The sequence below is a fragment of the Uloborus diversus genome, chromosome 5 (genome assembly GCF_026930045.1).
Source record: "Uloborus diversus isolate 005 chromosome 5, Udiv.v.3.1, whole genome shotgun sequence".
In the NCBI taxonomy this organism is placed as follows: domain Eukaryota; kingdom Metazoa; phylum Arthropoda; class Arachnida; order Araneae; family Uloboridae; genus Uloborus; species Uloborus diversus.
In genome coordinates, this window is record NC_072735.1 from 25,797,891 (window position 1) to 25,821,311 (window position 23,421).

Below are 23,421 nucleotides of genomic sequence, written 5' to 3' on the forward strand. Positions count from 1 at the left end.
GTCATTTCTTTTCGTGGTTGATTTACTTTGAATCTACAAGTAAGATGCGATTGATGTTGAAAAACTTCATCCACTTCTGTATTGCGGTTGTATGTTTTGAGGTAATTTCATTTTTTTCCGGTATTTTTTTTTAATGTGCGGTGGAAAGTGAAAAATTCTTTCCGACCGAGGCATCTTCATTTCCTACTTCTCCTTCATCCTTATAGTTTATTTCTGTAGCCTGTTTTTTGTTCCTGCCCAGATCTACCTCATTTCTTGATTGATTTCTTTGATTTACTCCTCATTTTAAAGCTTATAGTGCAGGCTAATGACGAAAAATAGACCCAATGTCTAAAAATTGTTTTTTCTGTCGAAAAAAACCTATTTTAAAGCACCGTACTGAGGTTTACGGTTAAATTTATAAGTTTAACTTGCGCTGTGACCAACAGAGCTGAATAGCTTGATCGGCAGAGCGTTCAACTGGTAACCAGAAGAACGAGTGCAGTAGCGGATTTTAGGGAGGGCACAGGGTGCACGTGCCCCCCCAAAAGGTTTAATTAATTTCGCTATTTTATTTATTACATTTTAACTGACCTTTCCTTTGCACTTTTTTTACGTAGCTAATTAAAAAGAACACAAATCACACACACACACACAGCATATTTTGACTAAAAGCATTTTTGCTTGCTAAAGAAGTATTACTGGAGTCAGAGGCCAAGAGTTGCAGAATACATTTATCTCATTGGCTTCAAATTCAAGAGACCACATTATCGCGATTCGTCCATTAATTCTTCTTTGATGGAATCAATTATTATCATTTTTTTTTAATGTGTAGGCACACCTGATAGAGTCATTTTGATCTCGGAACCTATTTGCGAAGTAATAGATATCTTTTTCAGCTAATAAAAGATGCAAAATGAAAGAAATCATGTGGTAGTTTCTTAGAAAAACCATGATTTTTAATAGAAACGGCATGTAGTATCAATATGTTATCTCACTGTATCATCGCTTTAAGAACAAATCAGCAATTGTTTTGAAATTCACACAGAAATAGTTTCTGAATTCTTCAGTGAAACTTATATATGTTATGAAGTTATAATTAAATTAATTTTAAAAAACTCAAGAGAGGTATGGGTGTATTTAATAACCTTACCCTCGTGTTATAATCATTATGACAATGTTCCTAGGTAAAACCGCTCAATGTCTAGCATCTTGGTGACATTATATTGGGTTTAGTATTTAAATGGCTTGAAACGTTAAAGATGTATTCCGTCCACATTCAAGGTATATTAGTGCACAATATTCATGTACTTAGAAGTAGATTCATTAACCTTAAGGAATCCTAAAAAAAAATAATAAATAAATAAATAAACATGCACATTTAAAAATAAAGTCGTCAAAACTTTGTTATGAAACATCGAAAGTGGGGGGGGGGTATCCAATTTCCCGTGCCCCCTCCAAAAGATTTTTCTGTATCCGCCCCTGAACGAGTGTTCAGGCCAAGCCTAGATGATCTGCATCAAAAAACAAGACAAATATCATGCATTGCATGAAAACTTCAAGTGAAATAATACATGTGAGGCAATAAAATAATTGAGATGAAAATGCTCCTTGCTGTTACAAAAAAATTGATGCAATCAGAAGCTAAAGTAAATCTTAAGTGTAAGTTTTTTTTTTTTTTTTTTAAAGCTTTGGCTCCGGTCAGAAAACTAAAGCATAATGTAAGTGAAGATATAAGTATCAGGTTTAAGATTTCAAGCTGCAATGCAATGTTTTTTTGTTCAGAAAAAAAATCGTATACTGAAATTCTTCTAATGACACACAGTTTTTGCGCTTTGTGCAAATGTAAAATTACTACCCCAAATTGAAATTACACTTTTCATTTAATTAACCTATGAATATTTATTAGAATATGAAGTAAAACATTAAAATTACTAACAACTTGATGGGTAAATTATTTTTTTTTCTTCTTTCAGCAAAAAACAAATAGCAGTCGCATTTTTTACTACATTCGAAAAGCTACACTTAAAAAACAATCTTAATTTAACTGATTTTGTATTTTAACCATTCAGTTTAATGATGAACACATGCTGCCATCTAAGCCATAACGGTTCAAGCTGACTGCGATAACAAATTGTATAACTTTTCAAAAACGAAAGCACTTCTATTCAATATCTTATATATTATTTCTGTGGATTATTTGTCTGTTGGTATGCAAGATCTTTCTTATTTGTTCAAGAAATCTCCTCCCCCCCTCATTTTGAAGTTTATCGGGCCGACTAATGACATAAAAATAGACCTACGGTCTAAAAATCAATTTTTCGGAAATGCCCCTTGCTGTTGCAAAACCCTGATACAGCCTGTAGATCTTATGCAGCTTCTTTTCTTCTTTTTAAAGGAAAATTCTGATACAATTTTCCAATTTTTTGTGTCGCTTCCGGCGAAAAAAACCCCCCCCAATTAACCTTAAAAAAAAAAAAAAGTTTAAAAGCACTGGACTTAGTTGTTTGGTTGAATTGATAAGTTTTTCGGTAGAGCGTTCGGCTATAAACTAGCTGAATTTCGGGCCTGCCTGGGCTGTCCGCCATTATAGCTGATATTGATTAATATTGCGCATTACATGCCTACTCATGACATACAACTGATAACACATGTAAGGCAATAAAATAAATGCAACGGCAATGCTCCTTAGCGTTTGGACCCCTTTATGCAGGCTGCAGTTATTTTTCAGATAAGTTGACTATTAATCAAAGGGTGTTCTTTCATTTTTTTAAAGCTTCAACTCCGTTCTAATAACTAAGGATAATGTGAGCATAAAAACGTATTAGATTTAAAAATTCAGACCTCAAGGGGATCCTTTTTTGTGCGCAAAACCTTTTTCATTGTATGCTGAAATATAGATTTTTGTAATAGCGATGTTTGACCTTTTGTATAAATAAAAAAGTCCTACGCCAAATTCAAATTACGAGTTTCACCCAGCAAACCTTTACTATTTATTCGAATGTGATGTAAAACATTAAAATTACTTTCAACTTCATAAGTAAGAAATAATATTCTACTCCTCTCTGCTTTCGGCGACAAAAAAAAAAAAAAAAACATTTTCTCTACGTATGAAAAATTGCACTAAAACAAGGGACTCAGCTCAACTGGTTTTGGTTTTGAATTTTAAGCACTCAATTAAAAGAAAAGCATGTGCTGCTATTCAAGCCGCAATGGTAAAATACTCTGCTACAGGAAATTGTATCAATTTTCAAAAAAAAAAAAAACAAAAACGCTTATTTTCAATTTAATTTGTTTCTCCAGAAAATGTTTGTTTTCATCACTACGTGAGATCTTTCTCATTTCTTAATCAAAATTAATGTTTTTTACGAATAATTTTAAAGCGTATTATGCTGGTTGATGACAAAACATAGACACATGTTTTGTTTTTTTTGGCTAAAAGCTTTTTTGTTGTTTTTTATTATACATTACTTCAATGAACAGCATTCGAAAACGAAAGTGCAATTACTTGATTGGTTGGACTATCATGCTGATAATCAGAATGGCGCAGTCTGAATACGTGCCAATAAATATATCTTTGTTTCTTTTTTTCTGTCAAAGACTCACCTTGGCAGAATTGTATTTGCCACAACCAGTTTTTTCACCTGCACAATTACTGCTTTTTCACGAGTCACTAAGTCACTCTTTTAATGATATGTATGTTTGCATTGAAACTACGTACAACCAAAAGGTGAGCAATGATCACATTATCACAACGTTGTATCTAATGAGGTTTTGTTGCTGATGTCTTTAAATTACATGACTTCTTTTGTGCATTTACTTTTTTCAGTACCGTTGACTTTTTTCTATTCTTCTTCATAATGTTCTTTGAAACTTTCAGAGAGTAAAATGTCACATTAAACGATTCAAAGATCAGTGCAGAGTTCCGTAGGGGTCAACTAGTATCTTATGTTTACTTAAGCTTTTTTCGTTATTTGTTTTTCATAAAATGTTTTGTCTTTCAGAGAGCCTATAATAATGCATTGAATCTGAATGTTATTTGATTCTCGAAACTATGGAATTTGCACGTGCTGTCTTTGGAAAATCCCCAGAAGGATATAGTGGAAGAAATACTGCTGGTATGGTTTATTGAATCTGCAAACATAGTAAACTACAAAGTGCATGTAATAATGCCCCAGTTGTGCTGTTTAATTCAAACATGCGCCCTGCTACGTTGTTTTTATATGCAGAGCTTAGATTTGTTTCACTGAATTAATTTCCTCACAAGTGTTGAAATTGATTGGAATAACAATTATGTGAACTTGTAAATGGCAATATTATTGAAAAGAAAATGCACTAAAGCTGGGCAATGTCACCCTTTTTAATAATCCGTTCATCAGAGGAGGATTCATTTTTTTAACCTAGTTTCTTCCTATCATTTATTTGAATGACTTCGTTCATTTAAAAGTGTTGCATGGGATCTCTCTGCAAGACATACTCATGCACATTTGAGTTTTTTTATTGGGTCAGTAATATCCTTTTCACGAGTATCAAAGTAAGAAAAAAAGCCAAAAAACATTTAACCGAGAAATATTTTATTTTAGTTTCGATGCATAAAGCAATTTTTGTTAATTTTGAAAGATATTTATTAATAGCTGAGTGGTTAGATCTGTTTTTAATCCCAAAAATTGCAGATTGTTATGTAGGAAATTTCCTACATAACTCTTTTATTTATTGTTTTTTTTATTTAGATGCCTACATTTTGAAAAGCGCAATCTTTTTACATTCGATATTAGAATCATACTTTATTCTTTTTTCAAGCTAACTTCGCTTTATTAAGATGCAAATAAATGAAAAGTCTTTTTATTTTTGTAACAATGCTTATTTTAAGTTTTTAAAGAGGAATTCCATTTTCTTTTATGAGTCAAAAAATTAAATGCTGAATCGATGGTTTATTTTTTATTTATTTATTTTGATTCAACTGTGTCCAGACATTAATGAAATGTTTATCATAGGACTCTAAAGTGCAATTCTAAAATAATTTTATCAGAAATATTTATTTTACAAGCCGTTTTTATACTTTTGATGCTTTCACTTTGAGAATTGCGATCTCTTTGCATCCGCTATGGGAATATGATTTTTCGAATTTTCTATATTTAGTACGCTTTGTTAAGAGGTAAATAATTAAAATATTTTTTATTCTTGTAAAAATCATGGGGTTTATAAGTTTTAAACAAAATTCTGTGCTTTTTAACAATGTCTTGGTTCAAAAAGTTATATGCTGAACCCCTGCCTAAATTTCTTTATTACAATTATTTTAAATACTATACATACAGTGGCTCCCAAAAGTGTTCGTACACCTTGAGATTTTGTAGTAAAACCAAAATATCGCAAAACTGAATTCGAATAAGAAGTCCAATTTTTTTTTGCATCATTCCTATGTCATTCTGAATAAAACCCAGTAGTGTTTTTCAAAATATTGCCAGATTTTATTTTTGAAATTTGTCAAAAAATGAAGAGACAGAGAAAAAATACGCCACAAAAGTCATCGTACACTGAAATATTTTCGAATAAATTCATGATTAAAATTATCATATGTCGTTTCTTATTATTTTTGCATTGTATTGACCCTTAAAAGTCATTTGGATTTAATTTTTTGTTTATTCATTCCCTAATATTCTGCTTATTATTTTTAAATGGCTGGTATGCGTAGAAAACAACAAACACGATTCGAAATTTGTTTTTTTCCCTCATAGTAGCCACAAATTGGTTTGAAATGTTCCTAAATTAGTTAATTTATACCATTCTGTAGTGAAGTGCTTGATAAAATGCTTTTAAGACAAGAATCGGATCGAAAACAAGGTAAGAAAAGGTCAACTGGCAAAGTTAACAAAGCGTGATCGGAGGTTTACAGTTAAAGAAATTATGAAAAATACGCATTTGAGTGCTGAAAAAGTTTCTGCATAGTTGAATAAAACATTTTACGTTTAATTTTCACCTAAAATTGTTCGCCAAGTTCTCTGGTTAGTTGCATTAAAGGGAACTTCTTCCCGCAGAAATTTTCTTGTTTATGCGAAAAACACTAAGCTCACGCTTTCCGTCGTAAAATAAATGATAAATAAGCTCAAAACGTTTTGGAACAAAGTCGTACTTATGGAGGAAAATAAATTCAATATTTTGGGTTGAATTGTTGTATAATTGTCAATAGAAGAAAAAATGAGGAATTTAATCTTAGGAACTTAGCTGGATCCGTTAATCAGGACGGTGAGGTGTTCTTGGGGGAGGGTGCATAACTGTAACAGGACTTAGAAATTTTGAATTTTTTGATGAAATAATGAATCATGCTGTTCATTTAAATATTTTAAAAAACAATTTCAAATTATTAGCCCAAAATTTGGTAATTGGAAACAACTTTGTTTTTTATCAAGATAACGATAAGAAGTACACGTTTGCGGTTGGAGCCTCAAAAATTGTCCTTAAACTTAGAAATATCTCCTCAGTCGCCAGATTTAAACTTAATGGAACATATTTGGAAACATCTGGTGGCTAGATTACGAAAATACAACATTGAAACGAAAAGCGAACTAGAAACAGTAAGACTCGAAGTGCGGCTGAATACTTACTCAGAAATCGCAGAAAAAAAGAAAGAAAAAACAATGAAATCTATTCCCAGGCGTTTAAAAGCTGTTGTTGATACTCCATGATACTCTACTAAATAATAATTTTATAAAAAGTTAGATTATCTACTAATTTTTTGACATTTTTTCAAAGTGTACAAAGACTTTTGTGAGATAAAATTTCCGGCACTTTTTGGTTTTTGATTTTAAAAAAATTCAGTTTTAATGTTTTTTTTAAAAAATTTCGTGTAATTTTGTTAAAAATAGATTATATATCTTATAATTAAATACCTATTCCGAAATATTAATTCTAACCAATGCATAGGGGCCTATTTCATTGAAAGTCGTAGGTGTACGAACACTTTTGGGAGCCACTGTATAACATTTCCAGTATAATTTAACATAATGTAGAATGGTAAATGAATATTGATACTTGAGGGGTGCCCATCTCCCAGAGTGTATGCGACCCTCCCGTACTCCAATACTCGAAACACACTCAAGAATGATATTCTCAACAGAAAAGAGGGAAAACACTCAACATTAAGTGTCAATAATGCAGTTTGCGCCACCTCAAAATTCAAAAATTTTGTGTTTACAAAAAAAAAATTTTTTTTGCACAAAAAAATTTTTTTTTTTGATTTTTTACAAAATTAAGTGATTTTTCACAAAAATAATTGATTATTCACAAGAAACGAACCCTGTGAAAAATCCTAGACAGACCCCTGATTCGGCCGTGGCCAAATATTCATTGCATCATTAGTGGCCAGTACTTCATTAGTGGCCACTTCAAGCTTTATATTTGAAAAAATAGGATTCTCGGTCTCCCAATAGATTCAAAGGTGCAGGTGGTAACATCTCTTGCACGTTTTTGTTGCACTTTTAAATCCATTTGGAGAACTTGAATCCTATTTTTTCAAACATAAAACTTGAACTGGACACTACTTAAACACTGGCCACTACTGGTGTTTTACCTTATATGAATAATTCTTTAGTTTAAAATAAATTCTTTTCTCATTTCATTGCTTTAACATTTTTTAAATTAAAAAAAAAAGTTTTTAGGAGTTTATTGACAATGTGTTGCAATAAAAAATTTACCTACAGTGCAGAACCTTTTATCCGGGAACCGGAAAACCAGAAAACCGGCAACCTTTTGCCAATTTTCCCCCCATTTTTAAAAAACGTGCATTTTCTGCAATTTTTGAAAAACTAAGCATTTTTTGAAATACCTGAAAGTATATGAGCAATTATCTTAATAAATACCATATTACCCTCGGGAAAATGTTTTCAAAAACGAACTTCAGAGGGTTATCCTTAACGTGGGGCAAAATTTCCGAAATATTTTCTTGAATTAAAAAGTACATTCGTGAAATTTTCGTGTTTTATTCCAACTGAATATTAAAGAAATGAATATTGTCACATTCTAATGCAATATTGTATTGAATAGTCTCTAGTTAAAGCCGTTTGGAGCGTAAGTGACGTCGGAAAAGCGCGGGAAACACCGAAAACCAGATTTGCGAATTTTTGGATAGTTGATGGTGGAATCTAGAAATCTTTAACTGCAAGATTTAATGCAAAACAATAGTTATCAATAACTACCGTAATTGCAAACACCAAAACTTTACAAGAAATTAAAAAAAAAAAAGCTCGTTCAAGAAAACAAATTCTTTTAACTATAGTAGAAAAATCGCACATTTATGTTCAGAAACTTGTTGCTTGCCCTTCCTTTCATTTTCTTTTGTTTTAAAACATGAAAAAGTGTTTTTTTCCCCCATTTTCGAAATGAGTGTGCGGGTCTCAGGTCTTATATTCTCAGGTCTCTTTCAATAATAAGCAGTTCTGAACTGTTTTCTTCTTATTTTAATATGTATTACTATTTATTATAGTAATGTAAGTTTTATAAACAAATGACCAATAGCGCTTTTTAGCGATCCAGAAAATCGGGAAATTCAAATATCCGGGACAGCGATGGTCCCGAACTTCCCAGATAATTGGTTCTCGACTGTACTAAAATACAAGTTTGAAATGAGTTATTTTTCAATTGTTAAAATTATGTGAAAATGATATATAATATAAAAACTAGCATCTGAAATGAGGTCATGTTTACTGACAAAATTTAGTTTTTCATTTCTTGAAAGCATTTTAAGCTCATCCTAACATCCATAATTTTTGCAGTAGAGACATTATCAGAAGATGAAGACGATCCATATGGAGGAGATATCAGTGAAGCCATTAGCATTCGAGCTAATCTGTTTGGCTCGCCATCTAGTGGCCAGGGGTATTCTCCTGCTCCTGGTGGGCCATTTTCGGCTCTTACTCCTTCTATGTGGCCTCAGGACTTGCTTGCTACTCTAGCTCAGGTACATTTTATTTTTCTTGATTCCTTTTTTTTTCTTCTCATTTATTCATTTCCATTAAAGACCTGTTGTCTTGGCACTTTTTTTAGCAACTTTAGGTGTTTATTTTTATTGCAAAAAAGTTCATTGTTTTGTGCATTCAAAGACTTTAGTTTTTAAATTTTAGGGTTGCCACATACTTTTAAATATCACCAATTGCTTTAAGTAATTGTTCTATTGTCACCAAGGTAGAATGTAAACTAGTCACTAAACAGACACATACTATTGTTTTTTTAAAAATTAATTTTGCATCTCCTCATTCTGCAGATTTATTTTTGCTAGGTTTTATAACCCTGACAAAAAGTTTTGTGGCTGTCATTATTTCTAATCATTACTTGGATAATTGAATACAAATTGTGTTTTCAACAAGGTTCATTGATTTAAATCAGCTTGATTTAATTCATGATTGAAATCACGATTCACATCAAGTTTTTTTTTTTAAGTCATTGATTCAAATCAATTAATTTGAATTAAATGATTTTGTTAACAAAATCATTAATTAAAATCAGTTGATCTTACTTTTATAAATCAATTTCGCATTTTTAGAATGTATTGCTCTAAATTTACATTGCATTATACTACCTTACTTCAACAGGCAAAACTACATTAATCCCTCTTTCTGTGTGTGTAACAGAGATGAGTTCGGGCTCATTTTTGAGAGCCCAGACCCACCTGAGCCCGAAAATTTGTAACCGAGCCTGCCGGAGCCCGAGTGATATTGTCTCGGACCAAAATCTGAGCCCACCCGAGCCCGAAGGAAACTTTCTTGTATCAAAAACTAAGCCTTCTACAGTAGGGTGGTCCAAAAAAGGCCATTTTTAAAAAATTCCTGATTTTTGTTGGTCCTACCCACTCATTTGGTTCCATCTGAGTAAAAAATAATTAATGTGAAGTTTGAGCTCATAATTTTAACATTTAGAGGTAGCTCAACAGCCTCAAAGTTCCGCGTTTTACCATTTTATGCCATAAATGCAGATAGAAATAAAATTGACGCTAGAAAAAGTATATAATTTATTTAATTAAAATTGCCAGCATTTTTTAAGTTAAAAATAGTAACATAAGAATAATATTTCAACAGTTATGTATAATGACTTTCCTTAGTACACATTACAAACTCTGCTTTTTACATCCGGGATAAGCTCGTCAATGTTCTGCGACAACTTGCAACAAGAATTGGAATTGTTCTTCATTGCGTGTCATTTTTCCATTAAACTCTTTTATAAGGACTATACCCCTTTCAGCATTATCATTAACCACTGAAATTCCTTGAATAATCCTTTTTGCTTTCTTAAAATCCACCTGAAGCTCTCTGATTTCTGGAGGTACGTGAATGAAGGTACAGTAAAACCTGTAAAGTTGACCACCCTTGTAAGTTGACCACCTGTCTATGTTGACCGCTTTTGTCAGGAACGGAATTAGTCCTATCTCATATAATGAAGGAAAACCTCTGTAACTTGACCACCTTTCTATCTTGACCACCTGTCTATCTTGACCACTAATGTACGCCAAATTTGGTTTGGAGTATTGTAAAAAAACCTTTGTAAGTTGACCACTTGGTTTATTTTCTTAAACTTTCTTCAGCAAATTATTTTATTTTATTATCTATTTATTTATTTATTTATTATTTTCTTTTTGATTGCTTTCCAAGAATGTTTTCAATGCTTTGATGACAGACTAGCATTTTAAACAGCAGCATAAAGCTTATGCTGCTCTTTATGCTCCAAACTTGTTTATCATTTGTTGTTCTATTTGAGGTAGCTTTTTGTACTCTGTTCAATGAAAATAGGTGTCAGTAGAAAAGTTCAAAGTTTTTTCTTTCAGTTGCAATATGTTGGGCAACACAGGAATTCTGCTAAAAAGAGCAGGCCCCTGTGTACTAGGCCGAATATACAGTCGACTCGCGATAACTCAAACTTCGATAACTCGAAATTTTCGATATCTCGAAAAAAAAAGTATTTCCCTGCACCTTTATTGCGTTTTTAATGAAATTTTATCTCTTTAACTTGAATTAAATTCTCTTTCTTTTCGGTAACTCGAATTTTTTTCCCATTCACTTAAAAAATTTTCAATCCCTTAAAACTTGAATTTTCAAACAGCTATCCCTTTTCTCCCCCATTTACGTGCTCTAGAGAAGAAAAACGTGTCCTCGGGCTCTTTTGTTAGTGATTTTCAGTCGTGTTCACCACAGGTATGTGGGAGGGGAGACATGTTTCGGCTGCTGTTTTCTGTGGACAATGGTCGAGTTTCTAGAATAAGCGTTCTCTGAACTTGAATGACCAGTTCCTCGGAACACAAACCCTTTCTCGTTCTAGTCATCCATCGTCTTCTTACTTTACTTATTATACTCGATTGCAAGCTTTCTTGGCTATGGAGAAATGAGCTGCGGCCAAGTGAAGGAATAGTTCCTTGTGCTTTGCCAGATAATCGGGGGGAAATTACGCACTTTGCTTTAGAAATCGGATTAGTTAGTTAAACCGACGCAAAAGGGACATTTTTTTGTCATAATTTCTGTGAATCCTTAAATATTTTCAATTTTAAGAGCGGTGCAGCGCGGATCCATACATTCATTTGCAACTGAACGAACCAGCCAATCAGAGCTCACAAACAGTTGGCGATCTCCGGATATTCTGCGTTTGGCGCGATTTTGCTCAAGTGCTCCACTCTCGTTGAAGTATGCCAAAGTGGATTAATTCGCCAAGCAGGCAACTGCGAGTGCGGTGTCTTATCGGAGATCCTCCTTACAAACCTACAGGCGGTCTTTTCACTCAGTGTTTTTCCTCCGCGCTTAATGACGTCACTGACAAGTTAACTTGCAAGCTAGTATAGTGCTGTGAAAAAGCTCAGGTTTATTTGTCATCGAAATATGGCTACAAAACGAAAATGCACTACACTTTCTATTGCAGAGAAAAAAAAGGTGATTGATGCGGTTGAAAAAGGGGGAAAGAAAAAGATAGATATTACGAAGGAATTTGACATTCCTAACAGCACACTCTCAACCATTCTCAAAAATAAAGAGACTATTCTGAAAAACTTTGATGACAATCAAGGGGATCGGAAAAAAATGAAGATAGCGGAATACCCGGAAGTAGAAAAGTGTTTGATAAAATGGATTACCCAGTGCCGTACCCAGAACATTCCACTCGGTGGAAACATATTGAGAGAAAAAGCGGAGAATTTTGGGAAGCAACTCGGCTTTACAGATTTCAAAGCAAGCAGTGGTTGGTTTGAAAATTTCAAGAAAAGAAACAACATCACTTTTTACAAAATTTGTGGAGAAAGTGGAAGTGTAAGTCAAGAAGTCTGCGAAGAATGGAAGGGATCACTGTCTTCAATTCTAAAAGAGTATGACGACAAAGATGTATTCAATGCCGATGAAACAGGTCTATTTTTTAAATGTCTTCCTGACAAAACAATGGCTGTGAAAGGGGAAGCTTGCCAGGGTGGAAAGAGAAGCAAGGAACGAGTAACTTTGTTACTGTGCACCAACATGGATGGATCAGAAAAAATGAAGCCAGTAATGATAGGAAAATCAAAAAAGCCAAGATGTTTCGCTGGAGTTAAATCATTTCCTGTGGATTATGAAGCTAACACAAAATCATGGATGACAGCCGAATTGTTTGAAAAATGGCTGAAAAATTTAGACCGTAAAATGTCTAGTCAAAACCGCAAGATTGTCCAATTTGTTGACAACTGTACAGCCCATCCAAGCTCAATTACAAAAAAATTAAAATCTGTAAAACTGGAGTTCCTCCCTCCCAATACCACTTCAAAACTACAGCCGTTAGATCAGGGAATCATCCAAAATTTCAAACTAAAATATCGTCATCAAGTCGTAAAAAAATGCATTGCTGAAATTGATGAAGGAAGCAACCCTTCTGTAAATGTGTTGCAAGCAATGAGAATGGTTGATAAAGCCTGGAATTGCGTTGAACAAAAGACAATAGCAAACTGCTTTAGAAAGGCAGGTTTCCGTAAAGCATCTGCTGAGGAAATCCATCTAGAAGAGGAAGAAAAAGAAAAGGAAATCGAGGAAGTAGATGAGGAATGGAGTTTAGTGTCAAAAGCTCTGCAGCTAGATCCTGTAACAACATTTCGAGACTTTGTCAACATAGATGATGATGTTCAAGTGTGTGGAAATTTATCGGACAAAGACATAGTTGACGAATTTCGACCACTCTCAGAAGAGGAAGATGATGAGAGTGAAGAACTTATCCATCCAAAAAAGATAACCTTTAATGAAGCAAAAAGTGCCATGCATGTGATGCGGTTGTTTATTGAATCGAGACCTGATATGGACTTAAAGACATTCAATGCTATTTCCCATTTGGAAAATATAATTGACGTGGAGAGAAAAAAGAGTACCCGTCAAACTCTTCTGGACAGATATTTTAAATAAAGTAAGGTATGTTCTTATTTTGTGTTCGCTTTTGTTAATGAGGCATATAAGAATACTTATACCTTAAATAAAATGATTTTTTGTAAGATTTTTGATAACTCGAATTTTCGGTAACTCGAATTTTTTATGTCTTCCCTTCAATTTCGAGTTAGCAAGAGTCGACTGTATATATTTTTTAAAAGTTGCCTCTATAGCCTCACATGTACCACGAAAATATTTATCCAAATTAAAAAATATTTAGGTGTCCATTAGGAGTCCTAAACAGGGCCAGTTACCAAGGGCACCCATATAGGGGGGCTGGAGCCCCCCCCCCCTTGGATATTAGAACTTCCTTGCTTTTAGTACTTTTTTCTTTGCAAAAATATAAATATTTCTTCTCCAGCCATAAATTAATAAATAATTAAAAATGTCAAATTTTAATGACTGTAATCTGTCCTGAAATACGCAGAGTCGAGCTTGTTGCTCTTTGCGTTATAAGTTTTACATAAAAAGGCTTCAAAAAGAAACTTGAAATTAATAAAAAGTATGAAATATTAAAATTAATTGAAAATGAAGAAAACCTGAGAAAATTAGCTGGCACATATGGAGTTTCTAAAACTACAGTGTCTAATATAGTTAAAAACAAGGAAAAAATAACAAAATTATTTGAATAGTATTTTTAATTATTGTTTCACTTTCAATGATGTTAAACAATGAAAGTGAGTTGAACTGAAAGAGTAAGGGTGAATTACTCAAAAAATGAATACATGGTGCAAGAAATGAAAAAAAAAAAATCATTACCGCCCTTTATAAGTTGACCACCTGTCTAAGTTGACCGCCAAAGTACTGCACCGCGAGTGGTCAACTTACACAGGTTTCACTATATCAGGTAAACCCATGCTTTGAAAAAATGAAATTGACCCCTTAGTCACAAGTTCTTCAAATTTCATATCCATAAAATATTTTAGCAAAATCTTAGGGCGCTTCACCACATTATTTTTCCCGTTTACTTTATTCATCGCCTTCACCATCATCTGTCTTTTAATGCAGTGTGGCACTTTATTGGCAAAAAGGGCTAATGCCACAAGCTCTTCCGACAAATACCACAGGTGATTGACAAATTTCTGCGTTGCAGTTTTGCTTATGTCTTCTTCAATCTTTTTATACTTCAATAAAGATTTAATTAAAATCGTTATACGGTGCATTTTGAGACACAGAAGCAGTGATCCAAGCCTTTAAATACACATGTACAACAAATATGCATATTTTTTGCAATCCCTTTTGTTCTATTTACGTGATGGTAAATTGACAACTAAACATCCATATTTTGAAACAATACAAAATTTTGGACATCCATCTAGCATGATGCATAGCCCCAGATGCTACAAATTTGATACCATGTGGAGGAGCTTTACCGAGAAATATTAAGCATACTGTCTGACCACAGTTTGTGTGGAAAGACAAACATCTGTTTTACAGCAGGAAATGGACGAATCTATTATTTTTTAGCGATGCCAACTTTTGCAGAAGCAGAGTCTCATTCAAATGAGAGGCATACCTCCATCAAATGTTTACTTTTCCCCCCTCATTTAGATAGATTCCTCTTATCTGGACCTTTGAAAATTCCATACAATTCGTGGTTGGACAGTAGTTCAATACATTCTCGATAGTCATCTCTCGCTTGCGTGTCATGTAATAATCTTTCAGCAAATACTGTTGTATCATCCTTTACATCTGTCACTTGTGCTAAAATGTCCTTATTGTTGATGCCTATGATGTATTTGTCTTTGTCTATGAATTCCCAGTAGGCCTAGAAACGTTTAAAAAGAGATACGTCTGGTGCGGAAGAAAAATGCAAACATTTATTAAACACCGCACCATTAATTCATTCCATAATGTGATGTCGACATGGAAAATATAGTAACTATTTCTTTAGTTTTTGCTCTAGTAAAACATGGGTACCCTTGCTTTCCTTGGTATTGACACTCGTTGTGTCAAAGCACGTTGAAGAAACTTTGTCAGTAAGGCCCCAGTCCTGCAAAGCTCACCTTCTTTATTTTTTTGTGTCATAGTACTTCTGGTTTTTTTTTCAATAACTTCCATTGTTAATAAAGTTTTTCTAGCTTGGGCTGAGAGTTTTGGGGTCTTTGTACGGGTATTCTTGCTTTCTGCCAAAATTTTGTTATTTCTTCTATTGTATTTCTTGAAGATTCTCTTACGGTTTTCTTTAATTCAATATGGTTATGAAGAAACATGCCCAATTCCATACGAATTGAAGGTAGTTTACTACCTGTCAGCTCCCTTATGGTTGGAACTAAGAAGATAAACCTCTGATTTTGATCTAATTGATGTATTTGCCATACTCAGTTATTTCAAAGTAAAGAGACATATGCATTTCAAAAACAAGTGCAAACTGCAATTCCAACAGTGGTGAAACCAAAACAATTAAGAATACAAACATAAGCAAAAACAAGTTGAAAATTTATTCGATCACGACTGTTAGGAATAGATTTTATGTATTTACTTGTATTTACAAAAGTATTTTCATGATGGCTATTGTTAAGTCTCTATATAAAATAGCAATTTTATAAAGCAGTTGTTTTCTTGCTTATAAAAATAGCAATTGTATTTTACCTTAGTGAGGTCAATGGTCGTGTGTCGTACACGTTTTATTCAGCAATGATGAAAACTTCATCTGCGTTGAGCTACCTCTAAATATTATTGAAATGTTTTCAAATTTTGTCTGATTTATTTTTTAATACATTGGAACAAAATGGGAGGGTAGGACTCAAAAAATTTTCACCTTCGAAATTTTGGACCACCCTATTCTACAGTCTGACACGATCTCTCTGTTAATTAAAAATGTTACGTCAAATGTTCTTCATTAACAGAAGTTTCTAAATTTTCTTAAAATGCACCACTTCAAATGCATTACTGTATGACATATTGCAAAAAAACACTATAAATAAGCGTTAATTAATTAATGAATTTTTTTTTTTGAGAGGGGGGAGGAGTAAATTTGACATTGATTGAACTGATTTAAATGTTCCTTGCATTTTCTCACAGTAGGAAAATGTTTATTTGCTTTGAATTTGTATGGAGATTGGCGATTGAATATCTGTGCTTGAGCCCGAATCCGCCCGAGCCCAAAACCTATTTTCGGTTCCAGAGCCCGAGCCCGCTTTGGGCTGAGCCCCTCTCATCTCTAGTGTGTAACAGATTGTCACTCTATATTGCTTTTACTCTGAAATTACAGTTTAGAACAAATTAAAAATTTTGGAGTTTTTCTTATATACACCATGACTAATATAATTCAGAAAAGTAATTGTTCAACTTATCATTTTACACTAAAAACGTACATGATGATGGAAACCTTATCTTTAAGCAAAGCATAAAACAAAATCGCTTCTTATCTAAGCATTATAACGTATTTATAAGTCTTAAAATATTATTAAATAGTTAGACAACGTATCTTAATTTTAAAAGTAAGTTGAATGGATTCATCTGTTGTATGAAATATATTATGTTTATAAATGTAAAGTAATTAATATCTAGAAATTTTTGAACGTTTTAAAAAAATCAAAAAAATCTGATTTAAATAAAAAAAATCCGACTTTTTTGATTTTTTAAAAAAAAATCAAATAAAATCACGAGCCCTGGTTTTCACACAAAAGCTTTGAAGATCTGTCTAGCAAAGCTTTGTTATAAACTTGATTTGGGGTTAAAAATAAAAATGTTTAAGTGAAAAGAGGGACCGACTCTCCCTTCAAGCTTTACGTTTGGTGGGATCAAACATTATAGGAGAAAAAAAAAGTTCCAATGTTCTTAAACTTTCTGTATCTTCTTTAGTGTAAAGACTTGTATTTTTCTTTCTAAACTTTCAACAAACCATTAATTTTCACGGAAAATTTTCGAATCTTTGATGGATAGAAGTTTTCTGCTTGTGATATTTTTAAGAAGGATACCTGAGAACTTTTTTAGAATTCTTAGCCTGAATCCACCTTGAAATTTAGCCCATGACTGAAGCATAATTCAGTAAGTGTCGTCAAATTAATGAAAGTTATTGTACTATAAACAGTGCTGTTGCTGGAATGATGGTGCCGTTCCAAAAGTTATTGATTTCTTTATTGTAAGACTAATGTAAATTCAAGGTGCGTTGGTTTCAAACCATGCTGATACATTTTAAAGAATTTTTATTCATAACTTTTAGCATGGTGAATTCTTCTCTTCCAAAGAATATTCTCCATTGCTTTTTTATTGAAAACTATTTTACATCAATTTTGTTTGCCAAAAAAACATTGTTATAACTACATCTACAGCTTTATTGAAAATGAGAGTTGATATACGTTGAAAATTTTCAAATGTTTGTGCAATTATAAATCTTATTATTTTTACTCAATAAAGTAGTTCCTAATCATTACAGCCTGAAGATTCTGAATGCCATCCTGATTATCGATTTGACGAATTCGGTTTTCGTGTTGATGAAGAGGGTAAGAATGTCTAACGATCAGTTTTTGCCATTATTTGAACGTTGAAAAAGTTTTTAACATGCATTTTTTTTTTTGCAGATGGTCCTGAACAAAATTCTAGCAAACTTTTAAGTATCCCTTTTGTTGAAGACCCACAACATCGCTTGCAATGGATTGCCTATTTAGAATTTACTCATAACAATGAAGTAGGTGATCTGACCTGGGATAAGGTAAGTTTTATTTTTAAATACAGTCAAACCCACTTATTAGAATATCGGTAAAAAAGATATCCCACCTATTGTAACACATTTTCCAAGTACCAAACCATTGTAATTTATTATTTTGATCCCGGATAATGGAATATCCAGCTTATAAAAATAATATTTCATGGCAAATTGGCTATTCCATTATGCGGGTTCTACCAGGGGCGGATCTAGAGGGGGGCCATGGGGGCCATGGCCCCTCCCAAAGCCATGTGATTGTAGGAATTTTTTTAATGAAAAAAAAAAGAAAAAAATATTATGAGAAGATAACAAAATTTAAGACATGTGTTTTACTGAAAAAAAAGTATATGCCTTAATTGGGAGATAAATTATATTCCTATCCTCAAAACAAAAAACTTTTATTTCCAAAATTTTTCTCCATCTTTTGCATCATTTCTTAATTCTAACTACAGGCACTTGGACGATCTCTAAATGCTGATGTTCTCAGAGTATGCCTATTGTTCACAAGACCAAAGAGAGCCTAAATTTTCGTTTTTATGGCTTAAATTTCGAAACTAGGGTGAGAACCCCTTTTCCCATGCCCTTTCACAAGTGCCTTGATATGTAGCAAAAAATTGCATTTTAAGTCTTTTATTTGGAAAAAATATCAACGGAAACTAGCTTATCCAGCCCTTATCACTTAACTTGCTTAAAAGCAACTTAAATGAAATTTTTTGGGACTTCAATTACAAACGATTTTTGATATGACCCCCTCCCTCCCTAGTTTATATCGTGATCTGATGATAGCTTTAAAAGGAGGTTTTTGGAGGAGCTCACGAATCTTCCATCCCTTTCTAAAATGTGTACAAATATGGTTAAAAATCGAATTTTTAGAGTCTCAAAGGCAAAATATTTCCAGGAAGGAAGGATTCTAAGCACCTTCACACTTCCTGTAATGTAAGCAAACATTACCTAAAGGTGCATTTTTAGGCTGGACAATTGAAGAGCTAGAAGAGCACCCCTCCTCTTCTAACGTCTCAATGTATAATGATAGAATATTTTAGTTTCTAAGCTTTATTTTCAAAAAGAATTTTGGGGCCAGCGCCCAAAACCTCACCTTTCTCCGTACATCATCAAAAATAGACAAAATGCGTTTTTAGTTTCCTAATTTTCAAAAATTACTCTCAAATTGAAATTTTGAAACATTTTCGAGGGAGATTCCTAAATACACCCACTCACCTAATGTCTCGATACCCCGAAAAATGAGTTTTTAAAACTTCATTTTAATAAAATTTCTGGGGAGTTCGGAGTTTGTTCAAAAATTTCGGATGGCCCCTCCCAAAACAATCGGCTGGATCCGCCACTGGGTTCTACTGACTATGGTTTTCATGTTCAATCCAAATTTGCAGATGGTGGTCATATCTCTCTCTTTTTAAATTTAGGTTGATCCTTACTTGCCAAGGTCAGAGAAATTAGGCAACATGATACGCCTAGGAATTCCTCACTCTTTGAGACCGCAGCTATGGATTCGTCTTTCCGGTGCTCTGAAAAAGAAAAACTCTTGTGATTTGTCTTATAAAGATGTTGTCAAAGCTAGTTCTAATGATCACATCATGACGTCTAAGCAAATTGAAAAGGTAAGACAGTGTATCAAATTAGATTAGAGAATTTGGGCATGAAAGATTTAAATGCATTTTTGAGATTGCAAAAATGCATCTTAAGGACTGGCTGCATTAACAAGAAAATCAAAAACAACTTTGTCATCTTGTAATGGTCTGCTTGAGAGATAGACAAAAAATCAGTGTTTTTGTCTAAAATTGTTCATAAAGTTTGTAAAGCTTATTTGCTTATTATTACTAAATGTGTCATGAATGTTAGAAATTTTCATTGCCCAAGTCGTTTTCCTTAAAATATTTTTGTGTGCAGTTTGTAGACAATGTTTATGCTCTAGATGGAAATTCTTTATGCAAAAGAGTTCTTTTAATGAAGGCTTCCAATAGAGATTTTGCCCAATATTCTATTTAGTTTTGTCATTCTTTTAAATTTTTTCCTTGCCAAAACATATTCCAAGTACTGTATGCTTGAGTATAACTCATAGAAATACTTTTTGCATTTTTTAAATGTACTTCATTCTAGTTCAGTTAGTCTAAACAGCATCTCTTTTTAACCCTGATTATGTTAAACATGATAAATTGTTTTGCGAAATTAATAGCACCATTTAATTTTGGAAACAAATTCTAGTCCATAGTGAAACAGGAATCGATTTCTTTAACTTGCAGTCAATTCAGAAATATTTCATCTTATTCAAGGGAAATACAGCTCAAAATTCATGTGACTAATTACAGTCAAGTCTCAAAGTAACTCACTTATAATCTGCCATTGTCTACCATTTATGCTAAATTTCAGCTGAAAATGATCAATTTACAGTAAAATGCTGACTAGAAGTGATGAAAATAACATTACACTGCGATGCAAAAGTTTAGACAGTGAGGTTCTTCAGCGGTAGAATTTAGAATTGCAATAGTAGAAATGCAAAAGTCTGCAAACATATTCAAAAACTTTTTTGAAATACTATAACCAAAGTACAATTGTTTGATATGCTTTAACGATACTGTTTTGGATAAAAATAGAAATTTGCTTGTTGCAAAAGTTTAGACACTATTACGAGTTTCTGTGAATTTTTTTTCGTACATGAAAATTTAAAAGAGATTCACAGACCTCTTGTACTTAATGTCTGCCAACGATAACACTTGGTAGTCGAGATGCCGCAAGCTGAGCAGATTAAAGTGGATGAGGTAACTAAGATTTGGCAGTTGAAAGCTGAAGGTAAGCTTGTTCCTGAAATTTCAGCTATTATTAATAGATCAAAGAAATCTATTTATCAAGTTTTATCAAGTCACTGCAATTATAAAGCAAAACGCAGATCTGGGGAGCTGCGTGTGATGAATAAACGGGATGATTGTCAGATCCAAAGACTAGCAAGTACCCAACGAATGACTGTTTGTGAAGTTCAAAGTTCCTTGGAGCTTTCGGTATCAAAGAATACGATTCGTAGACGAATTTTGGAAACAGGGACAATGTTTCACTGCAAAATGAAAAAGAAACCGGCTCTAAAGCCACATCATAAATCACAACAAATGTTATGGGCTCGAAATCATATGTCATATGGATCGAAATGAATATCAGTAATATTTAGCGACAAAAAAAAGTGGAATCTGGATGGTCCAGATGGCTGGACATTGTACTGGCATGTCTTACGGAAGGAACCCAGATGTTTTTTTAGTCACCCACAAGATGGTGGCTCTGTGATGGTTTGGGCAGCGTTTTGCTACAATGGACAAGTGTCTTTGACCTTTACCAGTGGTGGCCAAACATCACAGCATTACACTAAGACACTAGAGGATAATCTCCTACCATTTGCTGAGCTTATAGGGGGCCCTCAGTGGGAATTTCAGCAAGACAATGCTTCAATTCACACTGCTGGAAACACAAAATCTTGCTTAAATTCAAATAATATAAAAGTTCTCAATTGGCCAGCATGTAGCCCAGACCTCAACCCTATAGAGAATCTTTGGGGTATCATGTGTTGCAAAGTTTACAGCAATGGTAGTCAAATACACTTCTGTATTGGAACTTAAGAGATCTATTGAGGAAATATGGTACAAAATTAAGCCCCAAACCATGCAAGATTTAGTTTCTTCAATGGAAACTCGTATTTATGAATTAATAAAGAAGAATGGATGCACAAGCAGGTTTTAAAACTGTTTTATTTAATTTTCATTTCGTTTATGTCTAAACTTTTGAGACAATGTTAATTTTTTGTTACAATGTAAAAACTTGTAAAATGCACAAGTCTACTTTTCATTGCTATAAATATATAGTATGCATACCACCTTAGACTAAAGTAGTCTTAAGGAAAACTGAATAAGTAGATTTCAAAATCTGAATTTGCTCATTGTCTAAAATTTTGCGTCGCACTGTATGAATGTTAAGCCTTAAAAATAGGAACTGATTTTTATTTTAAGGCTAATTTGCAAAGATTTAATTTGAATTAAATGGTTATCTTAATTATTCTCATAAGTTTTTTTTGTAGCCATTCAGCTGATTTCCCTTTTTATGGTTTTTCTTTGGTTTGCATTTTCTCAATCTCTCATTTTAAAGACTTATTTCACCTTTCAGATTTTATCCCCTCAGATTTTATTTGTGTTGTCTGGGAAACTTTGTAATTATATGGTGACTGTCAAAAGATGAAAACACAAGTTGTTAATTTTAACCTTAATCCGACTAGTAATGTATAGAAATTGCAAACATAAGCAAAGGGCATGAATTAAAATGAATAAAAGAACCTTGCTTCTTAGAATACTTTTTCTTTTCCTTAGGATCTTTTGCGGACACTTCCAAGCAATGCTTGTTTCTCTCACATGAATAGCACTGGTATTCCAAGATTAAGAAGGATATTAAGAGGTTTAGCATGGCTTTATCCAGACATAGGCTACTGTCAGGGAACTGGAGTCGTAAGTGTTTTTTAAACTTTTCTACTGAAGTTCTAAAGTGTATTATAACTTGGTCCTGCCTTAGTTTAATATATTTTAGGCACGACTTAGAATGGGATGGTCTGGGGGGGGGGGGGGGGAAACAATTTTTTCAGAAAAGTTTCGTTTCTACTTGGAAAAAATTGAAATTTTTGAAATTTCTAGTGCAAAAGTATCTGTTCAAAAATTTATAGTACTTACATTCCAACATTTTTTTTTTTTTTTTTTTTTTACGTTTGGTATCTTACATGAAAACACTAATTTTGATAATGTAAGCTGTAACATAATTTAATTCCGCATTACAGCTATGTCTAAATTCATGTGAAAAAAAAATCTTTCAATTAACAAGGAAAAAAAATGAAACATTTAATTCAACAATTTACAAAAATCCTATCTCACCCAAAATTGCTGATTGATTAATAAATGAACTAGTTTGATAATTTGGATAATTTTTTTGTATTTTGAGCAAAGGAAGCTGCAGGCGGTTTTTTTTTTAATAATAAAAGTTGAATGCATTTTTCTGTTGAAAAGAAAAAGCACTCTGGATAGCATTTATTTTTTAAAGATTTAACATTTTTAATATTTTCTAATAAAATATAGCTAATGATTACATTAATACCTATATTTAATTAAGACAAAAAAATTTTACATTTAATGTCAATTTTTTTAGAAAAAAACTGGGAAAACTTTTTCTACTATTGCCTTAAAACTTTTAGAAATTGTACATCCCTAGGCAAGAAAATTAGCAATAAAAGAAAAAAAAAGATTTTTTCTCCTATGTTTAAATTGGTCAAAACAGGAACTAATTACTTTTCTATGAAGATATTTTGTACTCAAAAATACAACCAATTTGTACTAAGCTGAAATGTTCTTT

The 23,421-nt window shown here is 32.8% G+C and overlaps 1 protein-coding gene across 2 annotated transcripts in view; it reads left to right on the forward strand.

Moving 5' to 3' along the window:
• The window catches only part of LOC129222842 (small G protein signaling modulator 3 homolog), a 43,943-nt gene continuing 20,522 nt past the window's right edge, over nucleotides 1-23,421 (forward strand). For both annotated transcript variants that reach the window (XM_054857393.1, XM_054857394.1), the window contains exons 1-7: nucleotides 1-101; nucleotides 3,984-4,097; nucleotides 8,748-8,932; nucleotides 17,767-17,833; nucleotides 17,912-18,042; nucleotides 19,458-19,652; nucleotides 22,395-22,529. In XM_054857393.1, the coding sequence (XP_054713368.1) occupies nucleotides 4,034-4,097; nucleotides 8,748-8,932; nucleotides 17,767-17,833; nucleotides 17,912-18,042; nucleotides 19,458-19,652; nucleotides 22,395-22,529 (777 nt within the window). In that variant the 5' untranslated portion in view covers nucleotides 1-101; nucleotides 3,984-4,033. The remainder of the gene's footprint in view (nucleotides 102-3,983; nucleotides 4,098-8,747; nucleotides 8,933-17,766; nucleotides 17,834-17,911; nucleotides 18,043-19,457; nucleotides 19,653-22,394; nucleotides 22,530-23,421) is intronic.